At 43.2% G+C, this 21,868-nt stretch overlaps 1 protein-coding gene across 1 annotated transcript; it reads right to left on the bottom strand.

Moving 5' to 3' along the window:
- Positions 1–654: 654 nt before the first annotated feature.
- On the bottom strand, positions 655–6,100 carry CYP7A1 (cytochrome P450 family 7 subfamily A member 1). The gene is made up of 6 exons (XM_083187135.1): positions 5,914–6,100; positions 4,891–5,131; positions 3,572–4,182; positions 3,333–3,466; positions 2,985–3,163; positions 655–2,127 (listed from the first exon to the last, which is right to left on the bottom strand). Exons 1-6 carry the CDS (start codon positions 5,991–5,993, stop codon positions 1,828–1,830), a joined length of 1,545 nt encoding a protein of 514 aa, XP_083043261.1. The 5' UTR covers positions 5,994–6,100; the 3' UTR covers positions 655–1,827.
- Positions 6,101–21,868: the final 15,768 nt, after the last annotated feature.

The raw sequence follows: 21,868 nt of genomic DNA on the forward strand, positions 1-21,868 counted from the left end.
GCAAGTGCCTTAAAATATGACAACAATAGCACTAGTATATAATATGATCAAGAGCAGAGCTGATGCACATGCCCAGTGTACCGGCTTCTTCTACCACATTTACTGTATGTGTGGATCTGTGCCCTCAAACATCACAATGGAGAGCAGCTGCCAGGAGGAAGAGACAGGAGCCTTACCATGAATTGGGAGATTGTGCTCTTAGAAAGTGCAGTACTGGTTCTATCCGTGTGTGTGTGTATTTATTTATTTTGATATGTTTAATCTTTTCCTGACCACTTATTTTATTTAAATGTTTGAAACAGCCTGTACTATAGACCATCTGTGCTGTAGAAAATTAATACTCTATTTCATACAGTATCCATTGTATAAAAAGACCAATTTTTAGGGCTTTTACCATTCCCCCAGATTCCTGTTCTTACTCCAATGCAGAGTGGGAGATTTTGGATTACATTTGGAAACCCCACTCTAAAATCCTGCCACTGCATTGCTTTGCGCTGACCATTTTACTAAAATGACGATTGCCAAAATGTCAGTGTCCTTCGAATTTACAATGCAACCTTACGTAGTTACGTAACCCCTCATAACTTCATGGACACAAGCTACAACTCAGAGATAACACCTAGCATAAATATTTTAAGAAATACAAAGTCTGTCAATTGAAAATATTAGTTTATTTATAAATATTTGCCTAACAATTCCAAAGGCAACAATGTTTACAGCTTGAGACATAATTATGGAAAAAAAAAAGTTGTAAATAACAGTTTTATAATGTTTTATGTACACAATTTTCTACAATATAGTTCCGTGATATATACAATACATTGAAATTTCAGTAGTGTCCACCAAAAACAGCTTTTTGCATTTTAATTCATTTTTTAAATTTGAATATAAGTAATCGGCTGTTAATATTTACAATGTGATTTATAGTTAAAACACTATAAATAAATATTTGGAAATAGTCTGCTTCCTATAATGACTGTCTATATACAATTTTCATTCAATTATACATTACACAGAGGTCCTGCTCACGCCCAACACAAATTCTCTGTTAGTATATAGGAATATACACATTCTCCTGTGACCGATTCTCTCTTATGGGCAATACACAGTACTTATTAGATTCTCAAAAAAAAAAAAAAATAACAGGAGAGAAATATATTACATGACATTCATTTATGGCACAGAATAAAATGCCTTGGGCAGAAAGTAAATCTGGGTACACCCCATGCGATGTTGTGACCGATGGGCCGTACACACTGAACAATCTTCTGTACAGCACCATAATATATCATTACATGCTGCATGTGACAACACGGGACGAGCAGCACATACAATGGCTGATTCAATGAATGATGGCGGGTACAACGGATCATGGTACACACTGTACGATGTGTGCAATATATGTAATAGTGTGTACCCATCTTAACTTATGTAGTATACCATACCTCCCAACTTCTGAATGTCCCAAAAAGGGACAGTGCGTATGCTGTAGGAGCGCAGTGAAAATGTGGGGGCGTGGACTAGTGGGAAAGGGGTGTGGTCTGTACTCACGGCGCTGCCATAAGCTGCTGGCTATGCACCCAGCCCCTCCAGCTGCAGGAATAGATGCTGTGCGCATGCGTACAGCATCTATTCATGTGTGACAGGGGGGGGACTCCCAACTACCCCCCCCTGCCACGGGATACTGCCGGCCCCAGGGGGGGATACAGAAACGTCCCCAAAAAAAGACAATCCGTTCCCGCTATAAACCGGTCAGTTGGGAGGTATGGTACTGTGCTGTGACCTCAGGGCACCAACATGAGACTTGTCTAGTTTGGGTCGTTGGATTTAAAGAGCTTTTAACCTGTATCTAAAATCAACATCATAAGTTGGCTGGAGAATGCCTAGGCCGGCACGGGATTGGTCTAGAGGTGGGTACTTGGCATTTTTATCTACAAGTTCCATGTCAAAGTAAGAAATCATCAAAGTTAGTAGCTGCTTGATCTCATGCACGGCAAATTGACGTCCAGGACACTTGGTTTTTCCAGACCCAAATGGCATGTAGTAGTATTTTAACTTCTTTCCTTTAAGGTAAAAACTGTCTTTTTCCCTTCCGTTCTCATCCAGGTAGCGATCATACTTGAATGTCTGAAAATAAAGACAAATGGACACATGAACATAAACTCTAATACACAAATACAGTTTCAGTGATTCCTCCTTATGCCAACTTTATACCAGTTATTTGGGGGCAAAGGCAGTTGATGCTATACAGATAGCATGGTCGTGCACCCATTTGTATCATTTAGCCAGTATGCATTAGTATGACATAGAGGGACCGATTCGGACCTGCTCGCTAGGCTGAGTATATTTGCAGCATAGCAAGCAGGTTAACGCCCCCCTGCTACCCAGCTAAATACACGCCCCCCAACCGACCATGCGCCCGCACAGAGGAAAAACCATTCAACTGTTGATCACCAACGAATGATTTTCTATCCGAAGATAAAAGTGAGCCAGAACTTACTTTTAAGCTACCCAGTCTTCTACGAATGGGGGGTGGGCAGGCGCTAACGTCATGTGCCGAGCATTTCTATGGGAGAGCCCACCGTTTTTTTGGGCACGCCCATAAAAACGCTGGATGGACCCCAGCGAATGCCCCCCTGCCTAGCATTCAGGATGCAAGCGCCTCGGTAAAGAGGCGCTCGCAGCCGGGGCCTGCATATGCGCATTGGTGACAATGCACTTGCGCAAACCAAAAACATTGGAAACGGGGCCGAATTCGGACAGGTCTGAATCGGTCCCTGCGTGATGGCCACGTACAGGAATAGGATATAAAACGTACTTCTGCAATACACCTACGTTACAGGCATCAGCACCCACTACTACAGTTGCCGAGTCTTGTTAATATAAAGACATATCTCTGTATAGGTTTCCAGTGGAACCCACTGCATGTTTCATGTGAAATTGGGCAACATAAGAGCTTGGAAGAAACAAGTTTCATTACTTACCAGGGGGTCTTCGTAGATTTCAGGATCCAGATGTACTGTCTGTGGGTAAAGTGCTACAATATCATCTTTCCGGATGTTGTAGGATCCATTTTCTTCCAGTTTTAGAACAAAGTTCTCCTTGGCCACCCTGATATTGAGAGATGCACTGGACAGCCTCATAGATTCTTTAATTATACTGCCTGGAAATAAAAAACACAACATATTAGGTAATGTACGTTCTAGTACGCATAGCAACAGTTAACCATAGTGTTGACGTTTTTGTTGCAAGTCCCATTGGATGGTAATTAGTGGATAACTAATGAGGATTATTTGTTGTGGAACGTCTAGAAGACCTATCCAAAACCTTACCTAGGACTGGCATATCATCCAATTCATGTCGATTCAGGAAGATGTACTTGTTGTCATCAAGGGACACTTTCTGAGATGCTTTCTCCAAAGCCCTTTTGATTTCTTCAGTAGCCGCTTCCATTGCCTTTGGACATCTATTGAAGCAAGGAAAATAATAATTCAACATTATTATAATATTACTTACAGCACATAAGATAATGTAATATGTCAATTTAAAGCAAGTTAGTTGTTTGTTGTACCTAAGGAGGTAGTAGACACTCCAGAAGGTTGCAGGGAGCGTGTTAGCTTGGGATGCCCAGAGAAGTGCCACATGGGTCTTTGCTTTCTCCGTGTCATTTAGAGTGGTAACCGTGTCATTCATGAACATCCTTAGACTGCAAACGTCAGAGAGGTTGATTCTTTGCTTGAGTTTCTCATGCACCATATCTTTGGCAAGGTTCTCCCTGGCACTGTGGGCTGATTTGAAGACATGGATTGGCAGACCTGCTACAAGGGCAGGGAAAATCTTGTCAAATTCTTTGAAGTTTTCTAGAGCATTCAGGATCAGCGCTCTCTGTGCTTCCTGCCTAGCTAAACTGCGGTCGTCCATCGAGTTCAACTCTTTTCCAAAAATAGTCAAGTAGCCAGACTCGAACATCACCCGGTAGCAGAAGGCAAAGAGGCCATCATTGATAAATTCATTGTTGTTCGTTTTAGAAGAAATGGGCTGCAACATGGTGCGCTGAAGGTTCTCCATCATGGCAGTAATGAGGGCATCCAATGCATCACCCTGCATTGTCTTCTTAAATGTTTCCTGAATGTTTTCAGTGGTCTTGCCATCTGAAGGGTGCATGCTGCTGTGTCCGAAGACCTGTCAAAGATCAAACAATATTTTATAAGATGGAATCAAAGCCATTCCCCATAGGCACTTGAAAGAATTAATAAGCCATTCTCCATTCACTCCACTTGAAAGAATTAATATATCATAACAAAAATATTAATGAATAAGTGCTGAAGTTGGGGTACATAGAGCGGGGGAGGGGTGGGGTCTGTGTGCATCTTCTATTCAAGCTTCCCCTCTCTCATGACTGCTGACAAGTGCCAAGAGTCTACTGGGCAGTTCCTGATCTCCAGGATTTATGTAGTGCGCACCACTAGAGCACTGGAAATGGTGCACGAGTCCTATTTCCAGTGGTTTCTGCAGTGCACATTTGAGAAGTATTTTGGATGGATGAACACAGCTCCCCTGTCCAGGGTTCCCACACTACATACCCTGCACCCATTAAAAGTACATTTATGTACATTAAACATTTACATCTAAGATGTATTTAACTGCTTAAAAGTTTTACTGATGCAAAAATATATATCTGGTCGTATCACTTATATAAATCATTCAGTAAATGATTAATGACGTAACTGATAATTATTCTGGTCTTCACAACAAAAATCAAAGGCTGATATGGTATAATCAATTTCATTTTACAAGCCCATTTACTATATAGCTTTGCGAGATAACATACATATCCAATAGGCATACCTATGTATAGACTGTAAAATAAGCACTTGGCTTATACTGTACCTTGGATGCAGTTTCAAAGTGGAATCTCTGCCAATCAAAGTGTCGCCCGTGGCGCATTACTGAGTCAAAGGAAAACGGATCAGTGATAAAATGGACAAAATTTCCAGCAATTTTGCAGGTAAAGACGTTTCCGTATTTCTTCTGCCGGGATCTGAGAAACTCAAGAGGATTCGCTCCAAACTGCAAGGCACATCCAAGATAAGGAATGAAGCCATTCTCCAGAGGTGGCTCAGAAGGCTGCCTGAAATGATACAAATATATGCAGAAATGTATTAGTTCATTGCCACATCAAGATGCAGGATAATCATATGCTCATATTACTTGGGGTTCACATTCAGTACTGACTAATACACAGCAGGTCAGATCAACAGTAATGGTGAAACATTTCCTTTAGTTGGGAAAAGCTGGGTATTAGCACTTTGTTACTTTTATCGTCATGTTTTTTTTTTTCCAATTAAAGGGCACATTATGCGATATGAAAACTGAAGGTGCCCATACACGGTACCATTAATGTATACAATTTGGACTAGATCACATTGCATATGTTTTGCAATGCAATGAGATGAGATCTAGTACAAAAAGTATGTGCAGCACATACTTTTTGTGCTGTGCGATGTGATGTGCACGGGAGCACACATCGCATCGCACCTGTTAAATTGTACATTATATGGGCACCTTAAGGCTTTATTTTATTGCAATACACTGGGTAAAATGTAGCAATCAAACACCATAAACAACTGGCAACTAATACGCACACCTTTACACTTCCATATTAACTGTTAGATTTTTGCCGGCTACCCAGCCTTGAACCATTTCATCTTAGTGATTGAGGTATTAAAAACAATTGCCGGAACTATTACTATTGGTGACCATGTATATTTTTGGTTAAAGATGACAAATCAATTAAAAAATAAAAAATAAAACATAATACAATTGAAAAAAATTGTAAACAGCATCAACAACAGTAAAATACAAACAACACAAATAAGCACAAAAATAAAACAAACAATTTTGTTCTCTTACCGTCTTCTAATGCCAACAATAAGCCAAAAGAAGCAGCACACGGCTACTACCAGCCCCATGATCAGTGATATTGTCAGCATCTTTGCAACTGTGAACTTTGCTGGGGACAAGAGATGGAGCACACCATCAGCTAAGTGCAGAAAGCAATGCTGAGGTACCGAAAGTGTGCACTACTTATATACACGCACAGCCAAAAAGTGGGTTGTTTAATTACTAAACTTTAGTAGCTATGCAAAGGTATTAATTAACCACTCAGCCTATGGGCAACTCCTTTGTTCGCCTGTAGGCTTCCCAGGTGTGAGTATGATTTAGAAGCCAAATAGAAAAAAAAAATCTAAACTGAGACCATTGCAGAAATGACCTTGACTTTAGACCATAGGTATGAGATGCTGTTCCAATGTAAGCAAAGGGTTGTAATAGTAGATAATTTGAAGGTCTCTGGGGTGTGTGTAAATCTCTCCTGCACGCTTACTAACTGCTGACTATAGTTCAAGTTTAGTGGTTACTCGAGAGCAAACTCAGATTCTCAGATATACTGTCCATTTCCAATGTGCTGTCTTCTAGCTATTATGTATGGTGATTGTCCACCCTACGCACGCACAAACACATTTATAAATGATACTGATATTGTAATATAAACTACTAGTAAGCACGCTGAAAGTAAAAGTAGTCTGCTACCTTCTGTTTGTGCATGTGTGAGAAAGAGATGTACTCAAAGGTTGGCAGTGTTTTGGAAACTCACGGACACTAGACATATATACTACATATATGGATGATACTTTATTGAGGTTTGAAAATTCAAACTGTCAGTTGGATAAAGTGAGTCAACAAACTTATGTCTGAGATTGTTTCAGTAGAAAGAGGTGAATTCAATTAGAAGTGAGCAATTCAATTTAAACTTGCATTGCATTATCCCAGCAAATTCAAGTCTTTTTGTGCACTGAGCAGGGTAGGGAATATCTACCTGACAAGGTAGGGAATATACATAAGTAAAAATGTCAGGACACAGTGCAGAACCCCTGGTACATTCACCCACAATGAATGATCATGCACTTTTTTCTATGAAAAGCTTAATAATGGGTCAAATGATGTGGGACATATATGTAAAGCACTGGTATTTTTTTATATATGTTCTGCAAGGCTGCAGCCACCACAGTATAATCTGCCACTTTAGCTCAAGTCAGTCAGCCAGATGCAGTCTGTGAGACGGGTGTGGTTTAGGGTTCCGACAGTCGGGATCCCGACAGTCATTATCCCGACTGGCTGGACTCAGACAGCATAGTGAGCGCAACAAAGCCCCTTGCAGGCTCGCCATGCTGCGGGCACGGTGGCTCGCTAGGCTCGCCACCAATTCTATTCTCCCTCTATAGGGGTCGTGGACCCCCACGAGGGAGAATAGCCGGTGGCCGTCGGGCCCCCAGGTGTCGGGGTTTTGACTGTTGGGATCCCAACATCAGGTAAATGACTGTCAGGACCCTGTCCAGCACCTGGAGACTGCACTGGCTTCACCATAACTGGCAGTGACTTCCTGTTTGAAGTCCTTCCTGCCAGTCACCCGCATGCCAGGCTGTCCCATTGGAAGGTGTTTCCTACCACTGGGACTGCCAGACCGAGCTAATATTAGCAGACAGTTGACTTCCTGTACAAAGCCACTCCCTGCCTGATCGTCAGCCCTAGTCGGCATCTATGGGCTGTAGCTGGCTGTAATGGGATGCAGCTGGGGGTTTGCGCATGTGCAGTACTTCCGCCGCTACTGTGTATACGCTGGATCCGGTGTCTGTCACTCATATTGTGCAGGTGTCAGGACCTGGTCAGTGGTAGAGACCAAGGATATAGGTGCAAGATGATAGGGACCAGGTGGCACGGCAAGCAGCAGATCCCTTCTTCCACCCAGATAGGAGCTGCCACTGATGTAGACGTGTTGTATTGGTGAAAGAAGCATTTAAGAACTTACAGATGGGAGCTTAATGTGTGTTTTAAACTTGTATAAAAAAAATAAGACTTTAATTTGCTAAAAAAAAAAACAACGCATTTGTCTATCATTAATAAAAAAAATTGCAAAAATCAGCCATTGAACACCATTTAGAACCTGATATAGGGGGGGTTTCAACACAATTGCGCTGCTGGGTGTGTGTAGTGAAAAATGAACTCCAATTCTAGTTAGGTACGGCCAGAAAGAAATGACACTGGACACGCTTGTAAATTGTATTATTTTATAAATGTAAAAAAGATAAACACATATACATGCATAATAACACTAAAACATAAATATAAAAACATATAGGGTTAAATCCTGAATAGTAAAGGGTGTCTCCAAGGTATAATATGAAAAATCCCAGTAATTGGGGTAGCTCAGTTCAGATGTTAAATTGATTGTTAATAATCAAATAGAACGGGGTATCCTGCAGTAATGGATTAGTAGTGCCAGTTTAGCATGTAAGCAGACATGCGCTAGATGAAAAGGCAGTTCATGTAGTTATAGAAGGAAAATTTTAGAATTTCTCTCACCCATATATCTCCCAGGCTGGAGACTGGGGCAGGAGGCGGAACCTTGGAGACACGTCTGGAGGTGTAGGTAATGCGTCAACGCGTTTCGTACCCTCTATGGACGGGAACTTTTTCAAGACAAGTGTCTTGAAAAAGTTCCGGTCCATAGAGGGTACGAAACGCGTTGGTCAACGCGTTTCGTACCCTCTATGGACGGGAACTTTTTCAAGACAAGTGTCTTGAAAAAGTTCCGGTCCATAGAGGGTACGAAACGCGTTGACGCATTACCTACACCTCCAGACGTGTCTCCAAGGTTCCGCCTCCTGCCCCAGTCTCCAGCCGAACAGCAACTGCTAATTGTCTGCCGCAAATCTAACACCGGCTTTCCACGCGGCCACCGGCTTACTCCTGCCTCTGCCGCCGCATTACCAGCTCCGACGAGCGCAAGCAGGACACGCTGTTACTCTGCCAGTCCCCCGGATCATCATATTGGGGACGCCGGCTGCTAGCGCTATCGAGCGCCAACGACACTGCCCTTATTCTCACAGATTTACCCGGCTGTTGGTCCCCGCTATTTGGAGGATTCCTCACTTCAGGGTCGAGCTAAACAAAAACCTATTTAGCTCCCCGCTACCGTCAATATATGGGTGAGAGAAATTCTAAAATTTTCCTTCTATAACTACATGAACTGCCTTTTCATCTAGCGCATGTCTGCTTACATGCTAAACTGGCACTACTAATCCATTACTGCAGGATACCCCGTTCTATTTGATTATTAACAATCAATTTAACATCTGAACTGAGCTACCCCAATTACTGGGATTTTTCATATTATACCTTGGAGACACCCTTTACTATTCAGGATTTAACCCTATATGTTTTTATATTTATGTTTTAGTGTTATTATGCATGTATATGTGTTTATCTTTTTTACATTTATAAAATAATACAATTTACAAGCGTGTCCAGTGTCATTTCTTTCTGGCCGTACCTAACTAGAATTGGAGTTCATTTTTCACTACACACACCCAGCAGCGCAATTGTGTTGAAACCCCCCCTATATCTTGTCCACCTTTTATGAGCTTGGCTAGCTCATCCAACACGTGCAGCAGCTGGGGAATTGTTCAATTGGTGTAGAGCATTTAGCACCTATAAAATTATTATTTTTTCATTGGAGCGCCAGGAAAGTGAATTGGTTGATGCCTTCTGGTATCAATCTTAATTCACAACCTCTGACCATTTAGAACCTCCAGTAATTTTTTTTATGGACACTAAAACCCTTCTACAGTATATGGTTCTGTTATTTTATTGTCAATTTATGGGGGTCCAGAATGATTTCCGCACTTTTTCAGACTTCTGCTAGGTGGGTTACTGTAGAAAGTCAAAAACCTTGTGAAGTCCAGTGAATAGTATTTGGTACAGTAACTGATACTTGCAGTTATTGGGTCTCGTATTGGCACAATGTATGTGAGTTTTTGCTACCTTGCATCTATTGAAGAGACTTCAAAGGGAGCAATTTAATGGATCACATATTGTCTTCGTCTACGTTGTCTTCGTCTTTGTCTACAGTAATTATCAGCAATGCGCACATCTGCACACTTCCCCAAGAATTGAATCACCCCCACATAATGCAGCCACTTAGGGGTTTATTTACTAAGATGGGAGCTCTATGGAAGCTGTGATGTTGCTATGGACAACCAATCAGAATATACTTCTTATTTATTTAGCACCTTCTAGAAGATAATAGATAGAATCTAATTGGTTGCTATGGACAATATTCCATCTTCAAAAGAACTCCCATCTTAGGGCATTAATGTAATTTTTGTTCTTTCAAACATTCTCATATCATTTGCATACCTGGCATATATTGTTATACTGCAAACATTTTAAGGACAATAGTATGCTTGAGTTGGTGTGGCTATTATGGCATAAAATCAATAATACCCATATTAATTAAAATGGCCTACTCCACACGAACTAGCATTATCATCAAAAGTATTTAATTATTCAAGTCTCGGATTGCGAAAAGATTGAAGTACAGTAGTTGGTGATAAAAAAAAAAGGTCATGTGTAGCAGTGGCATAACAACAAATTTTGCGCCCCCCTCCGCCATAAAATTTTGGCGCCCCCATCCAGTAAAGTTAAGAATCCCCCCGCCTTTCCCCTCCACGTCTGAGGCCAGGACCCACAGATCTAATAGTCTGCATCCCAGTACTCCTCCTGGCTCCTTATGAAAAATGTCCCTCACAAAATGGCTGCTTCTAACAGCAGACAGTTTTTAAGGATGCTAGAGATGGCCGCAGAGGCTCCAAAACTCGATACTTGAGGACCGACAAAAACAACATGTTTCCCAGGTCTCCTCATAGAATCATAAGTGAATAAATTAGCTCCACCTGTGGGTCTGGAAGATGTGAACTGTGAACCACTGAATTAAAAAAGTATATGTTTATGTGTGTATGTGTGTGTATATATATATACAGTATATATATAACAATGGAGGGGATACCCTTTCACTGCGCTATAATATAATTAAAAGTTGGGCAGCAACTATGTATGTCCCCCCTGTTAGTGGGGGAAAAAGAAAAAATAGCAAAACAGATAACAAAGTGCGCCCTATTAGAATATGTCCACCACCATAAGAATTTGTGACAATATAAATCACAATACAACAGATTTATTATGTTATAAATATAAAATGACGATAAAACATTTTGTTCTTCTGTGTGGATTCATGAGTTCAACAACGGTCAACAATATAAGGACACCCAACACGTTTCTTCGTTAAGAACGACTTCCTCAGGGGTAACCGTCCGTAGGTAACCTAACCTTTTGGAGAAAGATGTTTCCTTCTTGGTATAAAAAAGCTTTCTATTAGACTTGATATACAGAGGGATGGACCCTTTTCTAGATCTCAATCCTGATGCCACACTGCATCTAAAACAAAGTCAATTTCCGTATAGAACAGGAAAAATAAAGAAGTATCCGGAGAGAATTCAGATAACTCCTTATTGTAGTAGCCAAATCCTTAATCACGTAGTGCAATAGTCACTCATAGGACCAGACTCCAGGATAGATATACAGTATCTATATATATATATATATATAGCATAAGAGCAGTTTTGTGAGTGACTTATTTCTATGATGCCATTGCCTGAGCAGGGCACGTTGTATACCAAATTAACCATTTCTGTGGTATGCCCGAAATGCACCCCATGGTGTGGTGGTATGCACTTCTAGGGGCACACCACCCCCTGCCAATCAGCAGCCCATAATGTAGAGGCATGCCAGAGAGAGGGAACACCTCCCAATGGGACTGCCTTGGGTGACTGGTAGGTCAGATTTCCAATAGGAAGTCACTACCGGTCAGAGTGAAGTCTCACAGACTGTGTCTGGCTTCACTTAGGCAGGGACCAGTGGCGTATAAAAACCGCCACTGGGGGGTAGTATATTCACCGCCAATAGATCACATAACCGCTGGAGCCAAAATACACTGTTGCGTTGTCAGAGCTGCTGGAGGAGCTGCTGGAGGAGCTGCTAGCAGTTAGGTAAAGCCATTGCGCTGCCAGGCCACAATGTGAATGTTGTCAAAACAAACCCAACCCATCTTAAAATGTAAAGCAATATAAGTCTAGCATACTGCCAGCAGTAATCTGTATTAACTACTGAAATAGATGCTGACTCGCAATGTACACAATGTCGATGCTGTATGCAGTTTGCTGTCGCACATGCGCTGTGATGGTCTTGGGATGACATTTGCACAGACGAATGATGTGCCTGACAGGTGCCATTTGTGGGGGTTAATGGGGGACTGGTTACTCAAACACAGGAATGCCATGGGGGCACGTCACAGTTTGTTACTGCGATTCTGTGCGCAGATACAATGACTCCAGAGTCTTACTTCCAGGGACCATGCTGCACGATCATAGTGATACTCGGAAGGTCAATGTTTGACCAATTTGTGCTTGATCGTTGTATCCTTGTACACAAGTAGCAGATCCGAGATGCCTCCATTGGGTGTCACAAATCCCATCGGCTGCACCGTTTGCTTTCTTTGCACAGCCCCAGCGCATATATTTGCATCTGCGATGGCATTTGGTACATCTCTGAATCAGGCCGGGAAACGGTCACTAGGTCGACACAACGGAGGTCAAGATACATTGGGTCGAAGGTCGACTTGCCTAAGGTCGACAGGGTTAAAAGGTCGACATGGGTGTTTCTGGTTTATTTTGAGCCGACATGTGCCGACAGGCAGTATTTCATGCCCTACCATCCACTAGGGAGTGGAGGGAGAATAGAACAGTGCCCGAAGCATGGCGAGCACAGTCGGTGTCCATGTTGACATTCGGGACAAAAAATATGGAAAACCCATGTCCACCCTGACTGCCGACCTTCCCAATTTTGACTTAATGCTTGTGTTGCCCTTTTGATGACCTTGTCAAGCTTAGGCATGTCAACCTTGTGTGTGTGTCGCCTAAGGGCCTGTGTACACAGAGGCCGGCAGTGTCCCACAGTGCGCGGGGTGGGGGGGGGGGGGCAGCTGGGAGTCCCCCCAGGCCGAAAGGAATAGATGCTGGGACATGCATTAGAGAAAGCTGTGCTGAATCAGGCCCTTAGTCAACTTTAGTAACTGGGAATACTGTAAAGGCATCAGGTAGAATAGAAGATATGAATTCCCCTGGCATCTGGTCATAACACTGCCTTTTATCTGATGTGTGATAAGGATATGCAGAGAATGTATATAGCCATAAAAGAAATATGACTGGCCATAAAATAATATACACGTGGAAGAGTTACAAACTACAAAGAAAACCTCTAGAAAGCATTATTCTGGATTCTAAAGGTAAGTCTGATTTGCCATACAGAATGTATTAATATACAAACTATTATAATTCAATTGGTAAAAACTTGTAAATCTAAAAATGTTTAAACTGCTGCAAACTCAATTGTGACCGCCACTGATTTCAGCTAAAGCAGCCTTAATTCTAGGTTCTACTAATGAGAATATTTGCCCATGTATGCGAGTATCAATTCTTGTCTCTGAGTGGCTTTCTCATGTTCTAAAGCTGGCCATGCACCTGAATGATGTCTGGCCGATTTCAACGGGTTGTGTGATTAATCGTGTGCACATCGTTAGGTAAGTCGATGCGATGCAAGAGGTCGGCCTTCAGATCATACATGCTGCATGTCGGCTTACATTGAGATCTTAAGCAGATTGTATGTGCTTTTAAAGCACGTATGATTGCTCATTCGACCGCACAGACGTCCTGCATACAACCAGGTTGTATACAGGTCATTCTGATGTATGGCCAGCTTAAGCAATCAGAGTGACATCATTCTGTTCTGTCTTACTACGCTATCTGCTGGAAGTTTCGACAGAGATGACCGCTACCTCCCCGCCGGTCCCGGCAGCCTCCCTGTAGCCCCCTAACCCTGAAGTGGAGACAGGCAGGGATTCCGCTCCCTGCCGCCGAGAGACCGGGGGCGCGCATGCGTGTGAGATGCTCGCGCATCCTTGTCAGATGGAGCACCTCTCCGCCAGCACTCACCAGTGGAGGGAATCTGCCGAGTGCTGGAGCTATATGAGAGGCGCTCCATCTGTACTGCCACCCATCCCCACCGCCAGACAGTAATAATAAATTTCTACCTATTCAAGGCTGTTATGTTAAGTAATTTTATTGTGTATCGTCCTGGGATGATTAAAAGAGGAGGTGGCCCATATGCAGGCTCTGTGCGAACTTTGTGCCAGACTTTACTAGGCATCTGCAGGTCTCCAGGAACATGGCACCTGTGGATATATCTACTGTGCTGAAAACACCAGTAAAATGGCCACCGCACCATTTTCCTGGTAATTTATGTCTACTGCACCTTTAGGATTTTGATGCGGTAAGTATAATTATATGTAAGCATGTTGTTCTGTATGAGCCCTCTGGACCCAGGGGCCTGTGTTCACCGCATACCCTGCACTCATTATAAATATGCCAATGGTACAGATCTAGTCTCTCTTCAATAGTTTAGTAAAGCCAGTGGAGTCATTACCAGAAAAAAGGGAAGGTCACTGGAGGTGCAGTTCAACTTTAAGGTACCATCTTATAGCTAACATATCTGTACCCACCCTTCCCATTCACAAGTGAAAACTATGCCATCAACAGCTTCACAGATGTGGGCTCCCATGATGCCCTGGCTGAAACCCAGTAGCCATTTTGTTAACCTGCTTGGTGCTTGAGTCTGGCCTGCTCTTTCTGTATGTCATTCATTCAGTAGCGTAATTCTGTGTTTAACTAGTGTAGCGTAATAGGACGCACGTACAGCAATGCCCTTACACAAGTGTAAACTATTCTGTCATTGGCTCCATAGATGTGGGTTCCCATGAAGCCCTAGTTGAAACATGGTAGCCATAGACCAGAATCTGGCCTGCTACAAGATGTACTTCGACCATACTGTATACTTATCCCCATAGCCTGTAATAAATAGCGTAATGAGACACACATCTATGCGATAGTATTTTCAGAGAAAAATGTCTATTTAACCTACTGTACAGTGCAGTGTTGTACAATAAAGTAGTGCATCTGACGCATGTGCAGTGGTGATTAAAAAAAAAAAAGACATCTAGCGGATAATCGCTGCTATTGCACTCACCAGTAACTCCATATTATGCCATACTGTCAGACTTAATGCACCAGGTGTGCTGCGTCGCATTATCGGGACAAACACCATAGACCAAAGAGGACACAATCTACATTGGATGGGATGGTGAGTATATTTTATTTTCACTGGTACCTTATGGAGTCTACATGTAGAAGAGGACAGTCCTACAGTGGACCCTATAGGTAAGTATATACAGTATGGGCCTTATTCTAGTTCACTCTTTCTGACAGATTCCTTCTTAGATGGACAGACCCATGTGCACTGCAGGTGGGGCAGATGTTACTTGTGCAGTGAGAATTAGATTTGGGTGGGGTTTTACTTCAAAGTGAGATCTATATTGCAGTGTAAAAATAAAGCAGCCAGTATTTATCCTGCACAGAAACAAAATAACTCACCCAAATCTAATTCTCTCTGCACAAGTAACATCTGCCCCCCTGCAGTGCACATGGTTTTGTCCATCTAAGAAGGATTTTGTCAGAAAGAGTGAACTAGAATAAGGCCCTATGTGTGGTGTGTATAAAAGTTATACTTTATTAGGTTGTGTTTGTGTGTTTTATTTAGGTATTGGCTTTGTTGTGGAACTACAATAACCTGTGGGCCCATTAATGCCCGCATGCTGGGACTTGTGGTTCTCCAAGTGCATGCATGTAGGGGAAGCTTGCATGCAGGGGAGGCTTGCTGGAACTTGTTGTTCCACTACAGAACCCAATACTTTATTCTATGTTTTACACTTTACTGGCATCAGCCCATCCCCCACAGCCCAGGGGGGCTGGGGACAGACCCTTTAGCCCTGGCCAGGGGGTCCCCCAAAGTGTCTCATTCAGCAGTACACGCTGATTCAAATGTATCTGCAGATGAATCCACCTGTGGGGAACATTGCATCCAACATTCATGATGTTAATTCCAGGTTGTGACCTCAGTCAGGGCGATGGGATCGCCAATGCAGCGAGGGGATGTCTGGCACCTCCTTCTGCATTTATATTTGCAATAGACAAAGTTGCAAAGAATCAGACCCAAAGACAGCATCATTCTGGGGGGGTCATAAGAAGACGACTCCTGAATTTATTTACTCTAAAAGTTTAACATTTACAATAACTGGTAGCTATAAATCAGACATTCACTTCTATATAGGAGATTCCTCGAAACCAGTGGGATTTATACACTTGCACTTTGTTAGTAAATAACCTTTGTAGCCTTCTTATCATCTTAAAGTCTCTTTATATTCTTGTAAAAGAAATTCACTAATGACGGCATTATCAGGTTACAATGCTTTAATCACACCTTGTCTTATGCTTCACGATAATAACCATTTCCAGTAACCTTGTCTTTACAGTCGCACTATTTGAGCAGATGGCTCAGTAACTATATAGTGATATAAAACAGATCCCTGTTAACATTGCCAGAGGCAAGTTCCCACTTTAATGCAAGTAACAGCTGAATGCAGCAAATACTGACCGTATAATACATTAATGAAGCAGTTGTGTCTGCAGGTAATTTAATGACGGTCTATAAATAAAGCAAGGATGTTTATATCCTGCTTCTCTCCTAAAGTATGGTAATGATTTAAAATTCAATAGTTACAAACAAATCAGGTAAGTAAGCATACTCATTATAATAAGGGGGGGTGGCGCATGGTGGGGGGGCTACATTAAATATTAATTTTCCATCTTTAGTGCAAATGGTTTTTGAGTCCGGCACTCCAACACTTCCCTGTCTCTGCTTGCTTGTCCACTGCCTAGTAAGAGTTCTCCTTATGTGCTTCAATGCTTACATAAATTCACTGCCCTGACATTAGTCATGAAGTCTGCGCAATCTGATTGTGCTAACAAATTTATATACAGTGTATATACTGAGTGTATGTGGGTAACTGATAATCAGGTCCAGAGGCACCTATAGCTGTACCAGGCCATGGTAATGGTGGAGGGCTAGGGAGCCTGTTGCATATCTGCACACCAAAAATGGTAATGCAGAGAGGTGTGGCCAGCCCCCTCTACATAGGAATGTAAAATCACCACTATTTATGGAAGAAAGCATGCACACGACGTACAGGGGGCGCTATCGAGTGGCGAACAGGTGCGATTGCTCACACCCCCTCTGCAGGGGTGCCGATTTGTGTTTTTCCTGGAGAGTTCTCAGGGAGGTGTGGACTCATGAGGGGGGCATGTCATTTGAGGAGGGGGTGTGGCCCTGCAGTGTGCTGGCCTGGGCGGTCCTGTGTCATGGTGTGCAGTGTCTAGTGCTGCACACTGTTTACATGGAACATGGTGGTGTACCCCAGTGAACAGTATATGATACCCACAACTGTTCGAAACTCATGCTCAAAGTCACGTGGTTGCATATACTGACATCAGGGGCCTCCCTGGTGCTCACCTGGAACCAATTTGTCAACACAACCAGAGCTGGCGTGTTTCTGGCTGAAGCGGGGTGGCAGTAACCTGCTCATTATGCTGCAAATATATGCAGCCTAGCGATCATGTCTGAATCATGCCCCCGTGTTTCGCTAATAACAACAGATATCTAAATATCAGTCTAGTGCCAGTTGTTTTTTTATGTCTTTTATAATTATTACAGGGTGATTCTGATTTGGAAGTAAAGCAGGAAAAGCAAGTGACTTTATATTTGTTACAGACAATGTTACAAAGCAAGGGGAGCAAATACATTTATATTTTTTCTATGCAGGGTAAATACTGTTTATTTATGCATGCACAGTAGTCCAGAAATGTTAAGCAGGTTACACACTGGGCCTTATTCAGATCTTTGCTCAGTACAAATTTGTTTGGGAAAATGGGCAAAACCATGTGCACTGCAGGTGGGGCAGATGTAACATGTACAGAGAGAGTTAAATTTGGGTGGGGTGTGTTCAAACTGAAATCTAAACTGCAGTGTAAGAATAATGCAGCAGTATTTACCCTGCACAGAAACAAAATAACTCACACAAATGTAACTCTCTCTATACATGTGCACATGGTTTTGCCCATTTTCCAAAAAAATTGTACTGCAATCAGATCTGAATAAGGCCCACTAGAAGACAATTAGAGGGATTTTCCGAATACCAATAAGTTGTTTACGCTGCATTGCATGCCAGTGATGTTCGCTCATTCAGCTCTCTAGCGACACCCTCTGTCACACTTGCTGTATAGTCACTTTTATGTTTTAGTTCCAAATCATCATGCCTAAAGGTACAGGAGGAGCAGAGCTGCAGAAGGGAAATATAGTTGCTCTTATGGCGCCATCTAGTGGCATGCACTAAGAAAGCACGTTCTCTTATATCTCATATGATTAGAAAATGTAGTGTTGTGACTGTATTTAGTAAAGCAGGATTTAAAACTACAATAATATTGAAATTAGGCTAAGCATGTTTTGCATTTAATAATAATATTGCTGGATTAAGCAAAGGAAATCACCCCACTTAGTAATTATACTCCAATGTCTTTGCATTTTTACTATACTATCCTTCTGATTTTAATAATTGTCTTAGATTTGTATAAAGAAAATATGCATATAGAAATATACTCAAGGCTGTATACATCATATATATTATTTAGGCACATATTAAGAGGGCAGAAAAATATTTAGATTTTGACTGCTATATTGTATTTACCAACCAGTTATTTTACAAATGTATTTTTCTTTTTTCCTGTACTGTTGCCCATGCATTTACTAGCCTATATTTTTATTGTTCTCTTTGGTGCATTTCTTGTTCTCTTTGGTGCATTTTATATGTTGGCACAAAAATAATACTCTCTTGCTTTAGTGCAGAACTATAATACAGAGTTGCCGAGTTTTACAGTCTCCTCTCCAGGAGAACCCCAGAGAGGAGATTGTCAGCAACAATTCTGGGGTGGGGCCTGATGGAGAAATCATCAGTCCTTGACCCAGTAATGCAAATCCCGCAATATGCGGGTCTCCGATGAGGAGGTGGGGCCAAATACGTGCAATTTGCATATTTAGCCCCACCCCTTCTGCAGAAAAGCCGCGAATCGCTGCAATTTAAAGCTTCTCTGCATCCAGGTACATGAGGAGCTTTTTGGGATCCTCCCGGTCATTCCGGGAAGGTTGGCAACCCTGCTATAATAATAATAATAGTAATAATGATGATGATAATAATCAGAGCCGGCCTTAAGCATAGGCAAACTAGGCAACTGCCGAGGGCATTTGGAATGCCTAGGGGCATCAGCAGCTTCTGCTGATTAAAATGATTAAAATGATATGCAGCATGCCTATATTCTGTGTGTGAGAGAGGCTGTATCTGCCTATGAAATAGTGTATTCATAGAAATGGCTGTAAGAAAGCATTCCGTATGCAGGTACAGCCACAGTCGCACACAGAATATAGGCATGCCACATAGCATTTGAATCATCGGAAGCTCCTTGTGTGTGCTGGTTATAACAATGCAAATAAGATACATTTTCATCAAAAAAGGCACCCAACGTTAGCAGAACTGGCCAGGAGCTGCATGGCCTATTGAGTCAAAATGTATGAGGAAACATCTGTATCCAAGCAGAGGTAGAGGTCACAGTGGCTGTGCGAGTGCTGTCTGCAGGAGGGTTGGTTGTGCAATAGTGTTCGCAATATCTGTAAGGGGCATTATGTGTGTCATGTATAAATGCATTAATAATGTGCGACATACAGTATGTGTAACAAACATGTTGGGTGACATTCTATGGGATGAGATCTGCGTTTTTTGGCGTTAATTAGACCACAAAATGGCGATATCGCATTTTTCCTTCAAATCGCCAATTTAATGGGATGCGCTAAGGGACTAAAATCGCATATTATGTGCGTTAAGGTATGCGGACCAAAAGTGCGAGATTAATTCGCATTTTTATCGCATCCAGATGTTTTCGTACAGAACAGTATACAACTCGCTTATTTAATGCTATGCGCATTTGCAAATCGCAATTTTTAGGTGTCTAATTATCGCACTTATTTCAGACCAGGGTCTGTTTGGCGAAGTAGCCAGAACCCTGCACAGATCGCAATGTTCTGTGCAGGGTTCTGGTGTTAAAAAAAAAAAAAACGGTTAAAATAAAAAAAAACCAGCGCGGGGTCCCCCGCCAGAGCATAACCAGCCCCGGACTCATTGAGCCGGTGCTGGTGACATAAAATCAGGGTCCCCGACAAATCGGGGTCCCCTTGATTTCATGAAACCAGCACCAGGCTCAAGGTCCGGCGCTGGTTCCCAAAATACGGGGGACAAAATGACTAGGGGTCCCCCGTATTTTAAGAACCAGCACCGGACCCAACCAGCCAGCAGGGTAATGCCACAGCCGGGGGACACTTATTATATAAGGTCCCGCGGCCAAAGCATTAACCCCCGGGCTGGTCAGCATGGGCAGGGGTCCTGGGGAAGTGGGGACCCCCCCAATGAAGGGGTCCCCCCCCTCCAGGACTTACCAGCCCAAGCTGATAGTCCGGGGCTGTCCCCGATGCCCCTGGGCGGTGGGCATCGGGCTGATGGATTGTGTAAAAAAAAGATGAAAAACTATTGTTTTCTACTGGCGAACTATGAGTCCCAGCAAGCCTACCCCGCATGCTGGGACTTGGAGAACCACAAGTCCCAGCATGCGGGGCATTAAAGGGTCCGCTGGCACTTGTAGTTCTGCAGTACAAAAAATAGTTAAAGAAAACACACTGACACCCTGTAAAATAAAAGTTTATTACACACATAACACACACACACACTGATACTTACCTACCTTGAGCCCGTCGGTCGGTCCCTGGATCCTGGGTCCAGGCTCCGGGGCTCCAGGGCAGAAGAGTCCGGTTCCGGGGCCTTGGTCCTGGTTCCAGGGCTGGTCCTGGGGTTCCGGGGCTCCTGTCCTGAAGAATCCGGGGTCCGGGATCCGAGGTAGTCCCCAGGGGTACCTAAGGAAGGAAATCCTACTCACCTGGTCCCCGGCGACGACCTCGGCATTATCTCCGGCTGAAGCGCTGCTCCCATCTGGTACCCGGCTTACAGGACTTTCACCGGCGCAGAGATGTTTTTCCTCGGCGTCTCTAGACAGAATGGTTTCTGTCCAATCAGGAGCCGAGAAAGTCGGCTCCTGATTGGCCAGAAATCATTCTGACTAGAGACGCCGAGGAAGAAACATCTCTGCTCTAGATGCGCAGAGATGTTTCTTCCTCTGAGTCTGTATTCAGAATGATTTCTGGCCAATCAGGAGCCGACTTTCTCGGCTCCTGATTGGCCAGAAATCATTCTGTCTAGAGACTCCGAGGAAGAAACATCTCTGCGCCGGTGAAAGTCCTGTAAGCCGGGTACCAGATGGGAGCAACGCTTCAGCCGGAAAGGATGCCGAGGTCGTTGCCGGGGACCAGGTGAGTAGGATTTCCTTCCTTAGGTACCCCTGGGGACTACCTCGGATCCCGGACCCCGGATTCTTCAGGCCAGGAGCCCCGGAACCCCAGGACCAGCCCCAGAACCAGGACCAAGGCCCCGGAACTGGACTCTTCTGCCCTGGAGCCCCGGAGCCCGGACCCAGGATCCAGGGACCGACCGACGGGCTCAAGGTAGGTAAGTATCAGTGTGTGTGTGTTATGTGTGTAATAAACTTTTATTTTACAGGGTGTCAGTGTGTTTTCTTTAACTATTTTTTGTACTGTAGAACTACAAGTGCCAGCGGGCCCTTTAATGCCCCGCATGCTGGGACTTGTGGTTCTCCAAGTCCCAGCATGCGGGGTAGGCTTGCTGGGACTCATAGTTCGCCAGTAGAAAACAATAGTTTTTCATCTTTTTTTTACACAATCCATCAGCCCGATGCCCACCGCCCAGGGGCATCGGGGACAGCCCCGGACTATCAGCATGGGCTGGTAAGTCCTG

This window comes from Crinia signifera, chromosome 5 (genome assembly GCF_055691185.1).
Source record: "Crinia signifera chromosome 5, ASM5569118v1, whole genome shotgun sequence".
Taxonomy (NCBI): domain Eukaryota; kingdom Metazoa; phylum Chordata; class Amphibia; order Anura; family Myobatrachidae; genus Crinia; species Crinia signifera.